We start from the raw sequence: 13,028 nt of genomic DNA, 5'->3' as shown, positions 1-13,028 counted from the left end.
TTCCTTCTTTATTTGTGAATCACTTATTTCTGCTATCTTCTTCATTCTTCTTTGATTAGAGCGTTGCTGATGCATAGAAACGAGATTTTTTTTTTTTTTTGTAAATCCGACTTCTCAAATAAAATTGACACCAGAAAAATATTTGTACCTTTTTGTGAACAATGAGGTTGTCCAAATTTGATTTTTTTTTTTGGGGTAACTATCAAGCATAAGTGAGTTCTCGGCTTCAGTAACTACAATGGGATCAGGGCATATGTTTTCAAAATCATAGATCGCTTATAAAAATTTCTTTACAGCACGCGACCTTTTATAAGAAAATAACTCGTGCTAACCAATTCAGTCACAAATTTGATGCCATATCGCTAAGTGCACTACAAATATATGTAGAGGTCCTTTTATGGTGTATGGGCAACAATGTCAATGATTACTAATTTAGTTAAGTACTCGACTTTTTTTTTTCTGGTTGAATAATTACTCGACATTTGCGCATTGCCGTAATTTAATAAATTTTTTGACATTGCCATAATGTTAACGGGCGATATATGTAAAAGAAGTGGGCCTGTGAGCCTAAAGTCCTTCTATCCAAACCGCATTCCCCAGCCACTCCGGGCCAGAGTCCTCTTGAACAGATCTGTTCGAACCATAGAACAAGGACCAACTTGAACCTTTTTTCCCCAGGCTTTCAGGAAAGCCTGTTCCATGAACTTACGAAAATCCATCAGCCTACGCCACCGCCATTCCAAGAGGGTCCAGAAATCAAAAGCTCCAGCTAGAGGATGGATTTTAAACTGGCCCAATTCACCGGACCCAAAAATTACCACAAAAAAAAAAAGAATCATTTTATCCAAGTACCTGCATAGGATCAACAACATCGCAATTTGGTGCATTAAATCCGTGGGGTTATTGAAATAAGCTACCTCTGATGCAAATGTTCAGTTAACTTAATTAGCGATTTGCGTCTATTATTTGAAAAAAAAAAAAAAGAAGAAAGAAAGGATTGATTCATCTTGCATGGTAATTCCGTCAGAAGTTGAGATTCCTGTGTTGACCCATGCTGCTGCGCCTTTTCGCTCGTTTCCTTGACCAACTTAGCCAATGCAAACATGATCAAAGGAATAATAATGAATATTTACTAATTAACGAAGACTATAGGCTGATGGCCCCCACCAAGCGACAAGGGTCAAAATTTGCCTCCCACCAATTGTCACATTATGTGATTCTTAAAAAAATTCAGATGGATGCGTAGTGCACCCGTCTGATCCGATGGTGGTTATGTCTCAATCGATCCCCTGTAAGTCTAGTTAGACCTCCCCTTAGTTAGATTATGATACAATGGAATATAGATAAAGAGTGACGATTGACAAAAAGAAAAAAAAAATTTACATAAGTAGTATATGTTCCACAACTATGGATCCCTTTCTCCTTTTTGTTCTTTTCTTAGGTTGTCCCCGGCGTAATTATTAGTATCAATACTATTCTTTCCGAGTTCCACTAAAATTTAGTACATCTCATTAATTTAGGTACATAGAAACATTTCTTTCCACCATTCCAGGAAAAACCAAACCCAAAAAAAAAAAGAGTGGGAATAGTTAGTTCTCTACAGAATCTGCGTGTCGTATTTGAGTTGGATTAGTGATACTGGTTTAAAAAATCTAGACGTCCCTCGAGCCCTTAATTTTGCTAAATCCTGTGCCCCTGGGTTCGAAATTCCCCGTAATTATTAGTATCTTTATGATTGCAACTATCTATGGAGAAGCTCAGAAATTAAGAAGAGAAGAACAACGCCTAGGAATCCCGAAACCAATTGATCACTGGTCTTCTTGTTCCCAATTTTTTTCTTTTTTTTTTTTAAAAAAAAAGGAAGAAGAAGAAGAAAGGATTCAATTCAATTTGTTAAATTAATTGAAGTGGGTAGATCATCGATGTCCCACACTTATCTGCAGTGACTGTCGATAGGGCATGGGCGGGACCAAGTGACCCACCCACAATTCAAAAAAAAAAAATTATTTTTTTAAATTATTTTATTTGACCCACACAAAATGCTTCGCCAAGTTAATTAATTAAGATATTAAAAAGGCATAGGAAAAGATACTGTGAAAAATCCCAGGAAAGGGTCGTGGCCATGAGTGGGCGGACATGCCAAAAAGAAATATAAATGAGATTTGAGCATGCAACTAACTCCTGCAGGGGCCCTGAAATTCAGGTTCATTAATCATTACAAATATTTTTTTGCAAGTGTCGCTGTTGTACCTTCTTTTTTTTTTTTTGTCTAGTTGTACTTTCTTTCGTGAAGCTTTCTAAGTGTTTGGAAATAAATTTTTTTTAAAAAAGTGTTGAATTCATTCTATCAAAAAAATCACAATCCAAAATTACGCGGCGAACTTCAACGCCCCGTTTGACAAGTGAGTTTTTTGAGTGTTTGTTTAAAACTTTACCGTAACTTACTGTAGAAGTTTTTTAAAAAAAATTTGAAGCGTGTTTTTTTTCGAATATTTTGAAGTGTATAATTTAAAAACTTTGATAAATTTTTTGAGATTACTGTAGTTAAAGTTTTTAAAAAATTTGTAACAAACAAACTTAGCAAAAAAACTCAAGTGCCAAACAAAAGTTTTGGTCTCAAAATATGGAAAAGCCCTCCCTGAGGTTTTACTATAAAGAAATTAAAAAGGGGTGGTCGCGGTGAGGTCAGAGGTGGGATGACGTGCTCCACCGACAAATGACAAAGTTGAGTAGCTATTCGACAATAAAATAAATTGTTGGGAAATGATAATGGTGAACAAATTAGATTAGCTAACTACTTTGCCTTCCAATCATCCAACCAAAAACAAAATTTTTTTTTTTTATTTATAGTTACCAAACATTTTTAGTTGCTTCGACATTAAACGTTGTCTGCTACGCACCACGTGCATTTTGTAGCTAAAGACAGGAAAAAGGGTGGTCAGTTGCCCAGAAATCATGCCACCTCAGAATGTTAATCCGAATCCACGAGGCTTTCCAGAGAAAAAAAAAGAAAAGAAAAGAAATAGCAATACAAAGAAAATCAAAACCTCCGTCTCACCGCCTAACCCTCAAAAGTCATGCATCTTCTTTTACGAATCCAATTTGCGTGTTTTCTGGCTGATAGCCGGCCAGCCGGGAAGGGAAGAAATTTTTTGATCTTTATATATATATATATATGAAATTTTTAGAAATTGTATACACTTTCTTCAAATTGTATATATTGTCTCTTTTATGTTCTTTTCTTTTTTTTGGGACTTACAATATATTTTTTGAAATAAAAAAATTTATAATGTAGAATACTTGAGAAAAGTTGCACTATCTTGGCAGAGCTAATAATGGGCAACTAATTTAATCCATTTGGAAGAAGCATGCCAAAAAAAAAAAAAAAAGATCATACAAATATTTTATGCATTTCTTTTCCAAAAGGGAAAAAAAAATAAAAAGAAGCAGCAAAAAGAAAAGGAAACCAAAAGAATCTTTGTATATAAAGCCACCAGGAAACACGTCACCTCCACGTCGTAAAGAACACGTGCATTGTAGAAAATAGCCGGAAGGCGTGAACGACGCCGGTGAGGCGTAACTCGGAAAAGTAATTGGTCAAGTTGGGGCCTGGGGGGCTCACCACTCACCGGCCTCTATCAACTATCAAGCCGGCCCGGTCTGTCGTCTAGTGCCCAGACAAAAGCACTTCACGTCCACGGACGATGATATGCTCCTCAGCTTTAATCCTACTCCCTCTTTTATTTGCTTTAAGTTTATAGTAGATTCGTTAAGCAGTTTTAGATTTCTTTAAATAAGTAAATGTTACAATATATCGAAATGAGAATTACTAACATTTTTCCCTTGCTTACATATATCAAACCAAGCTCCATTAAAATAAAATGTTTCCAACAATAATGTTATTTGAGACAAGTTTTTTTTTTTTTTTTGGTGATTTTTTAAATTAGTCTCTGGTTTTATTGTTTAGTCGCCCATTATAATGTTTCACACCCAACAAATTAAGCTCGTTTGTTGTTAATTAGATAAGCTGGTTATTTGTAACTTGGAGAGTGTAGAAAAAAATGAAGCTGCCGGTTATTCCTCTTCTGCAATGAATTTTCTTTGTGTGGTAAATATTCTCAAATCTCCACTCTCTTTTTTTTTTTGTGCTTTTTATAGCTTGGATTTTGAGGATATATATTATATAGTGGGTCAGCATATATATATATTTCGATCTGAAACATAAAAGAAAAGAAAAAAAATTCCCAACGGGAGAGGTGCAGATTCTGCCTGTTCTCTAGCAACCCTCAATGCAAAAAGGGAAAAAAAAAACTTTAAAATTCTTCAGATTTTCCGAACAATTAAAAACTATATGGAATTACAGTCATATATATATATATATATATATATATATATATATATATAGCAGTTGACCGTACGTAGTTCCAAAGAAACATGTCTTGGCAAACGTTACAGAACCAAAAAAGGAACTATTTGGTAATCAAATTTCGTTCGAGTTGGAGAATGTTCGCACTAAGCAAGCCTGCTTCGAGTTAACGTTTTGGTTTGTTGCGTAAAGGAGACTCACATGCACTGAGAATTGTATGTGATAAAATTACTCACTCAATAGCTCCTTCAGAAAAAAAAAAGAAAAAAAAGAAAAAGAATACTTACTTGATATCTTTATTTTTCTTTCTAAATTTTAGGCAATTCTCCCCTATTTCATAGATATTCACACGGTTTACTAAAATATCAATGTTAAAAATTCAAACTTTGCTACATCTGTGTGACTCTCAAGATTATAACCTGTGGGATGCCATTAAAGTCCTTACACATAAGTGTGAACCCTAGTTTGATTTTGTTTTCTTCTTTTTTTTTAGGGGAAGATGTTGAATTCAGGATCTCCTACCTATAATACCTTCGATCTTACCATCCAACCCAACGCTTCCCTATTTTATAGATATTCACACGGTTTACTATAATGTCAATAGTTGGAATGTTACATTTCAAAATTTTCTACTTGTGTGTGACTCTCAAAATCATAGCTCGTGTGATGCCATTAAAGTTCTTACATAAGTGTGAATCCCAGTTTGATTTAATTAACAGAATAACCGTATATAATTAGTGTCTAAATATATTTTAGGTACCTTAATTAAGTAAAAGGCATTCTTAGCCCAAATAAGCAAAAAAAAAAAAAAAGGAAAAAAATAAATAAATATTTGGATGCAAATTAGTATTTATTTGACTATGTAGAAAAAGATTTACCTAACTAATGTGGAAGTAAAAATTATAAGAGTGAGGAGATAAATTTAATACGATCATATATATATATATATTTATGAAAGAAGCTAGTTTATTCAAACTGCAGAAATAAATCTGCAAGTGAAGATGAATAAATCAGCGGAAGAAGAAAATAGAAACCCCATAATTACTAGTACGTACAAGATACTGCATCCGGTTCTCAAAATAGCCACATTGCAGTACTAAAAGTTTTAAAAGAATTGACCCAACGCTACATTATTATTATTACTATTTGGTTCTTTTTGGTTTGGAGTCATAATTGTTTCCTTTCTTTTTTCTATTTTTTTCCTCCTCTTGACTTGGATGTTATATTAATACCAATGTTTTTTTTTTTTATTTTTGGCGTGAAGCACAAATGAGAGTTGCTTTTATGTTGAAACAGCATGGAAGAGAGGAAGCAAACCAACATCTGTTGCTTCTGAAAGACGCTTGTGAAATGTGCACCATTTGTTTGTTTGAGAAAGCAATCATGGTGTTTGGATAGTGAGTTATTTGGCCAAATATATTTGCTTACATCATCATTACAATTTCCAATACACCTTTTTATCTTCCCAATTACCTTTTTTATCTCACATACATCACATCACATCACAAAAAGTGCTATAATAAAAATATCTCAAATAACTTACATTAATATTTTTTTAATTGATTGGATATTATCGTTTTTTTTAAAAGAATTTTTTCTTTTACACTGTTACTACTAATTGGGGTCATTTATTCATTACCATCCTCATTGAAGGATCACTTACTTAACATGGAAATCCGTGCTAAATAAAGTATCATTGTCTGTTGTTGTGTCGTCGTCCCTTTGCTGAAATCAAAGCCACCACCGTCCACGGTAGTGGTAAAGCATCAGACTGGGTATGGTTTGGTTTGGTTTGGTTGGTGACTACTGGAAGCCCTCCTTTTTAAAATTCTTTACACTGCATTTCTCTCTCGAGAATTTATGTCTCGGGATCAATTGATCCATGACCAGGAGGAATTGAGGCTTCCTTCATTGGTGAGCCATTCCGTTATTTTAGCATGGTTGAGTTCACTGTCCCATGCACCGACTGACTTCTTCCCGCCGATCATTTTTAATCCAGTGGCTCGATCATGGCCCCTTCTATAGATACTTAGTGCTGTAGATGTATATTTACGCTCAAATTTATTGATTACTTTCCTGACAACTTTTGGATTTAACTTCTTTTGTGGACCTATACGAGTTGGACATCTATCGATCTAATCAAACCCATAGTCGACCAACAACAGCAGAGATTGAGTAAATGCAGGAGGACTATAAACCTGCAGTACTGGAGAGGAAGAACATACATACAAATGAAGGTGCTTCATGTCTCCTGTCTGTAAGTACTGTACTGCACAGTGTTGAAGACCGTAGGAGACATTTACGCTGGTTATCACTTGAATCAAGAACGTCTAGCATTAAGCTAAATGATGATTAAGAGCCAGAATGACGATGGAGATTAAAGAATTAATATCGTTAGCAATAGTTTCTTGGACTTGATGCTGCGCGCATTTGGTTCATTAATTGACCTCCCGCTCCATAAAACTAGTTTTTGCGGATGCTTACAACCAAAAGACAACATCCAATCCAAGTTCGAGAAAGAAGCCAAGAAGGACGTCGATCGTCAGTAGAAAGATAAAAAAAAAATTATTTGTTTTTACTGCTACTTGCGCATGTCACTCCAACTTAGACCCAAGGCGCGCATATTGTCGAACTCGATGTATCGTTTCCTTGTTTATCGATTGTCATGTGATGTGGTTCACCTGGCTCCTTTGGGGGCCAAATTTCAAACCCCAAGAGACCTCCACAGTCCACCCCTTTTTGATTGATTGTCTTTGCAAATCCAAATACGTACGTACACAATTCTCTCAAAACATGACATGGGATCTACACATTGACTTCCTAATTAAGCCTCCCATTCGATCGATGTTTAGTAATTAGCATTTTACGTTTATCCGAAGAAGATAGATAGATGCTGCATGTATAAGGTCTGTCATTTCTCGAATGGTACGTGAACATATTCGTGTCTGTTTTTTCTTCTCTTGCAATAACACAAATATCTACCACTGAGCATTCCTTACTCCGAAAATTGTGAAACTTTTCTTTCTTTCTTTCTTTTGCATGTGAGGGCTTTCATATATCAGAATGATATTACGTGCTAAGTACTCATGACTGGCCAACCACAATTCTTTCCTTTGCTCCGCTTCATATTTGTGGATGCTGAACCTTTTTTCTTAGCATCGATCTTTCTGTGAAAAAACTGAAAAGCAACATGAAGCACACATACACTTCCGGAAAAAAGGGGAGGAATGGTGGGTGGGGTGAGAGGGCCAAGTGCTTCTGATTAAGGTCAAAATAGTTGATTACAAACTGGCTGGGGGCTGCTGGACAATTTTTTTGGTTTATCAAATATATATATTTATATATACCTCATCGACTGCACGTACTTGAACGAATTCTGAGTTAAACACCCATCATTTCTGATGTTTCTAAGAAACTTAACGTTCAAGTTTCCAATGGAACTAGTATTATATCTACCTACAAAATCGCCATGTCGTCATTCTTTGTGCGAGCATTACAACAATCTTTGCCAGCCACAGGAAAGAATTGATTCATGGACTTGAGGAATTTTTGTCCATCTTGGAGAAAAAAGAAGTACTCGGATACTGAATCATCAATGACAATGGACTACATGTTCCTATCTTCCCTGAGATTTAGTCCCGCGTCAACAAATTTTCAACATGCATTTTATTAATTCAATAAAATGAACATAATGCAAGTAAGTTCTAAACAGTTTAATCCTTTTAATTGGGGAATTTGACAAAGCCAATGATGGCTAAAGAACTAGTAGATCAAGTTATTGACTGCGTAATGATGCGAACAAAAAAAATCATCCGAAGTTTCAACAACGTAACCTAAAAGTGAGATGCAAAACGTTTTTTTTCTTGAAAAATGAGAGAGCACGCAGAGCAGAGACAAAAAGACCGGAAGCAAAAGCTCAGAAACAAAACTCTATTTCATCAAGGCCGGCAAAACTTTAGGATTTCAAATATTCACCCTTTTCAACTGTTTTTCCGCAATTATGCAAGTAGCATTTGAGGATTCCAAATACTCGAACTTAGATCCAAACTTTGTTTTCATATTTTCAATAATTATTACAGGTACACTCTTTTAATCCAAAAATCTCAGTCACTCATTTAATGCAAAAGAAGGGAATGAGTGCCTGAAATTTTTTGAGAAGTGCTAAAACAATATATAAACATGTTTTTTTAATTATTTTTTATCTGTTTACTTACTTTTTTATTTTACGTATATTACATCAATTTTTTTTTTTTGTGTTACATATATCACATTAGAAAGGGTGTAAAAAAAAAAAAATTTCCCAAATAATCTTCTATCCAATTTGAAGAATTCCGAACATAGCTGTGTGACTTGGTGAATTCCCCCATTTTACGAAGCTTGAATGATTCCGCTTCACAAATGAGTGTCCACCGGTACATCAGAGGAGGATCACCGCACTGAATCGGACCAACCACAAAGTGTCTCGACAGTAATCATGTGCGATACGTGCGGTAAAAAGATCGTTGTTGGGCAACAATTTCACCAGAGCAGGGGTGGCCAAGTTGTGATAAATGAGAGCTGGGTCTGGCCGTAACACCACAAGATAATTTTAATTACTCCCGTCCCTCTCGCGTGTGTTTCACCATGTCAGTGGCCTGGAGAGAGTCCCAGACACATTGCATAAGGTCGCGTGGTGTTGCCTGTCTCGAGAGTAGGAATTCGAGAGAAAGGTAAGCCCCAGAGAACCGTACATTACCGAATTATAAATGGCGGCACATCCTAGGTTGCCCGCCACGTTATTTGCAGCTGTAAAAAAAGTAAATTTTAAAATCTCACAAACAAATACTGTACTGCTAATAATATTTTGGTACAGCAAAATTTAGAAGGTAAAAAAAAAATATATATATATAGAAAGAAAACAGAAGAGATTTCCAAAAGGAATGCCGGATATGTGCAATTACCACAATACCCTGACCAACCTCTTTGGTCCGAACGCCCATTAAGCGTCGAATCGGGGTAATTAGGGCATCAAAGGGAGGGACCGAAATTATTAGCCGATTGATCATCAAGAAGTAAGGCAGCACTACTAGTACTGGTATGGTAGTAGTCGTAGTAGTGCTGAGCGAGTCTCTGTACAATTGGTCAAAGCAGTGAGTTGCTGTAATTGGCTTTATAATTTGACCGACATATTTTAAGTGTGCCGAGCATCCTGGGCCTCACGTGACCGGCCACACGTAATTCGAGAAGGGAAAAAAAAAAATCATGTGCTGATTCAGCACCACTTGATGTTCACTCATTGGGCCAACGTCGATCAACGGGGCCACTTGAATTACGTGTCCAAATCGCAGACCGCCAAATGACGCCGCGAGCCGTGGCCAGTGGCCGGAATCTTTGGGCCACCAATCGCCGACGGCCGGCGACTAGCCCGATTAAATCATTAAAGATTAATATAGAGTTTCCTAAATTGACAGCCAGAAATTTTTATTTAGAGAGAGAGAGAAAAGAAAAAAAAAAGATTGCGTCACTTTTTATTGCCTAATGAGAACACATAAAATAATGTGGGAAAAGGCAGAAAGGAAGAGAAGAATACTACTATAGTAGTAGTAATTGAAAAAGATTTGGAGAGGGGTGTGCCCTGCGTATTTCGGGGTTTCCAATTTCGGCTGGAGGGATCCTATAAAACAGCGATTTCAGTGTTCTGGCCTCCATCGCAGCCAACCGAAACATACCTCTGCCTCTCTTCCATATTTCTCTGTCCTATATCTCTTGTGAACGCTCCGGACTGTTCTTCTTCTTCTTCTTCTTCCTCTGCTTCTCGTCCTTCTACTCGAGTTTGGCTGTTTTGCTTTGCTTTGCTCAGCTGAAAGTTTCTGAGTTTGTTTTCTTGGAAAGAGTTTCAAGGAAGAAAGTAACTGAGATTCTTAGGACGGGAGAATCTAAAGATTGAGAGAGAGAGAGTATACGTTTGCTTTTTCCCTCAACGACAGAAATAGATAGAAAGAATAGCACTGGTTTGGGTGCCTAAAAATATTCAAGTACCCTGTTCAAGTTTTTAAGCCTCAGAAATTGCTCTTCTTCTTTCTCTCTTTGGCTTTTTAGCCTTCTTTCTTAGGTTCATTCGCTTTCTCAAAAGCTCTGGAGTATCTCGCTAGCTCTCGTGTGCTGCTGCTTTCTGGGTGTGTTCAAAACCCATCTTTTAACGTAGGCATTCTTTTTGTCAGATTTTTTTTTTTTTTTTTTTGGTGGGGTGGGGTGGCATCATCAACATGTCTTCGATTCTCTCATCTGTTTTTGGTTCTTCTCTTTGACGGTTCCTCTCCTCTTTATCCTTCCTTGTAGTTGTAGAGTGATATATATGTGTGTTGGCCACTTCAAAGCAATCTTCCTTTATCTTCACGCTCTCTATTCCTCTGCCTTTTTCTTTTTTACACTCCCAATAGACTTTCCCTTACTCTTTTATGTCGTCTTCAATTCGAATAGTAGAGCGACTGCAACTACTCTGGTAAGAATCCAACACTCGAAAGTGTGGGGGGTAGGGGAGAAAAGAGAAAGAAAAAGAAAGAAAATGGTGGATCGCGGTTTTTTATGTCCGGTAAAATACACCGAGCACCGAAGCCTTACCAAAAAATTCGCCCTTAAGCCTAAAAAATCCTCTGGGCGTAGCTCCATTGTTCCCAGGACGGTTCGGATATCCGTTACCGACCCGGACGCTACAGACTCCTCCAGCGATGAAGACGAGCTTTTCGGAAGGCAACGTGTGAAGCGGTACATTAGTGAAATCAAAATCGAAACTGCTGCAGTTTGCCAACAAAACAGCAATAATGTTATCAGCGCCAGCAGCAACGACCTCGCTCCTCATCATCATCCCAAGAAGAAGACTGCTGAGGCACTCCAGGCTAAGCAGAGGCCGATGAAGGCCAAGGAGCCGCCAGTCGCCGCCGCACGAGGTGCTGTACGGAAGTTCCGTGGCGTAAGGCAGAGGCCTTGGGGTAAATGGGCTGCGGAAATCAGAGACCCCTCCAGACGTGCCAGGCTCTGGCTGGGCACTTACGACACTGCCGAGGAGGCTGCCATGGTTTACGACAACGCCGCCATTAAGCTCCGTGGTCCGGACGCTTTAACCAACTTCATCACTCCTCCGGCCAAGGAAAAGCCCCAAGTCAACGTGGCGTCCACCTCCTGCTACGAGTCCGGCGAGGAGTCCCACAATCTGTCTTCTCCTACTTCTGTTCTCAGGTTCAGAAGCAGTCAGTCTAGCGAGGAAGCTGAACCGGAATGCCGATCCGAAGGTGTGGAAGGCCCGGTTCCTGCTGATTGTACGGACGAGCAAACGGTTCAGGAGGAGACGGACGGTGAGCCGTGGCAAGAACCGGTCCCGGAAGTAGCTGAGGAGTGCCAGGGTGAAACGAGGCATATGATACCGGATTACTCGAACGAATATATGCCCATGGACGTTCCTTTCTTAGACAATTTCTTCAATTTCCAATCTCCGGAGCGGATAACCTTTGACGACACCGTTCCCCCAAGTTTTTCGAATGATACGTTTGACCTGGGATTGGACGTGTCATTCGATGATGACGTGCTGCCGGGTCTCTTTGCTGACACGGCAGCAGCGAGCGCTGGATTCGGAGAGTTTAATGATTCGTTTCAGGATTTCGGTTCAGTGGAGCTGAATGTGGATGATTATTTCCAAGACATGAACGATTTTGCTAGCGCAGATGCTCTTCTGGCAGTATGATCACCAGATGCTTGCCCACTCCAGTATCAAGTTTTTTTTGGGTTTTCCTGTTTTCGCCGGCTTGCCATCTTTCGAGGCAAATTTTGTCATAGGCGATCATCGGACCGTGTTTTTTTTTTTTTAACAAAAAAAAATCTTAATTCTATTTATTAGTTTCCAAAATAATTTCAAAGTATAGTGTGGGGGGGGGGGGGGATCGCCATTAGAAACAGAGTGGAGATTTACTATCTAGGAAGCTGGTTGAGATTTTGTAGTATTATTTATGAGTAATAATAGGTCTTTCCAGGAGTGTAAAAAACTATATATTGCGGCTAAATAAAATCTATCTGATAGTGAATTATTTCTCATTTTTCGTTGTTTAATTTCATGGACAGAATCTCTAATTACTAATTAACGTGTTAATTCAACTGAGATCTGATCTTATTTGGTATGGTAGAGACATTATTGTGGCATTCTTTTTGCCCACACGGGCAGGCGCAAATCGCGGTTGTCCATTTGACCGAGCGCCAACCACACACCCCCCCGGGGAGGGGTCGGCGTTGGATTTTGGCCTTGGCCGTGTGAAAGTCAAAGCTGTGAAATCCATTTTGAGTTGTGTAAAAAGTAAAAACTAAAGAGAGATTTGGCAACGCTAAATCAGGATTTAGCAGGAGAAAGAAGTATGGCGTCGTGTAAAGACTACGGCCGTCCCCCACTTGTGCTGAAAAGGGCTTGTGCGGATTACGGCAATTATTCAAAGCAATAAAGTTTGATGGACGTTTGAGTTAGCAGTGAAAAAGGGAGAAGATAAAAGAAATGAAAGGGGGATGCTGCTATTGCTAGCTAGCTTGAAGCACTTGGGATCCTCGGTGACATGTTTTCTATGCCAACCCAATGCCACCAATAGTGTTGCGCCAAGTGTCATGTTATTATTTACACTTGTGTTAAACCAAGCCAAGCTGAATT

General features: G+C 38.2%; 1 protein-coding gene across 1 annotated transcript; it reads left to right on the top strand.

The window, feature by feature from the left end:
* The first annotated feature begins 9,956 nt into the window (after positions 1-9,956).
* LOC113729965 (ethylene-responsive transcription factor CRF4-like) lies at positions 9,957-12,432 on the top strand. The gene has a single exon (XM_027254338.2). It carries the CDS (start codon positions 10,701-10,703, stop codon positions 12,081-12,083), a length of 1,383 nt encoding a protein of 460 aa, XP_027110139.1. The 5' UTR covers positions 9,957-10,700; the 3' UTR covers positions 12,084-12,432.
* Positions 12,433-13,028: the final 596 nt, after the last annotated feature.

This window comes from Coffea arabica, chromosome 2e, assembly GCF_036785885.1.
Source record: "Coffea arabica cultivar ET-39 chromosome 2e, Coffea Arabica ET-39 HiFi, whole genome shotgun sequence".
NCBI lineage: Eukaryota > Viridiplantae > Streptophyta > Magnoliopsida > Gentianales > Rubiaceae > Coffea > Coffea arabica.
The sequence above is the reverse complement of the archived record's forward strand: the minus strand, read 5'-3'. Positions and strand labels throughout refer to the sequence as shown.

What these genes read in the sequence shown, in the direction of transcription:
- LOC113729965 (XM_027254338.2), top strand. Translation starts at nt 10,701, where the DNA reads ATGTGTGTTGGCCACTTCAAAGCAATCTTCCTTTATCTTCACGCTCTC.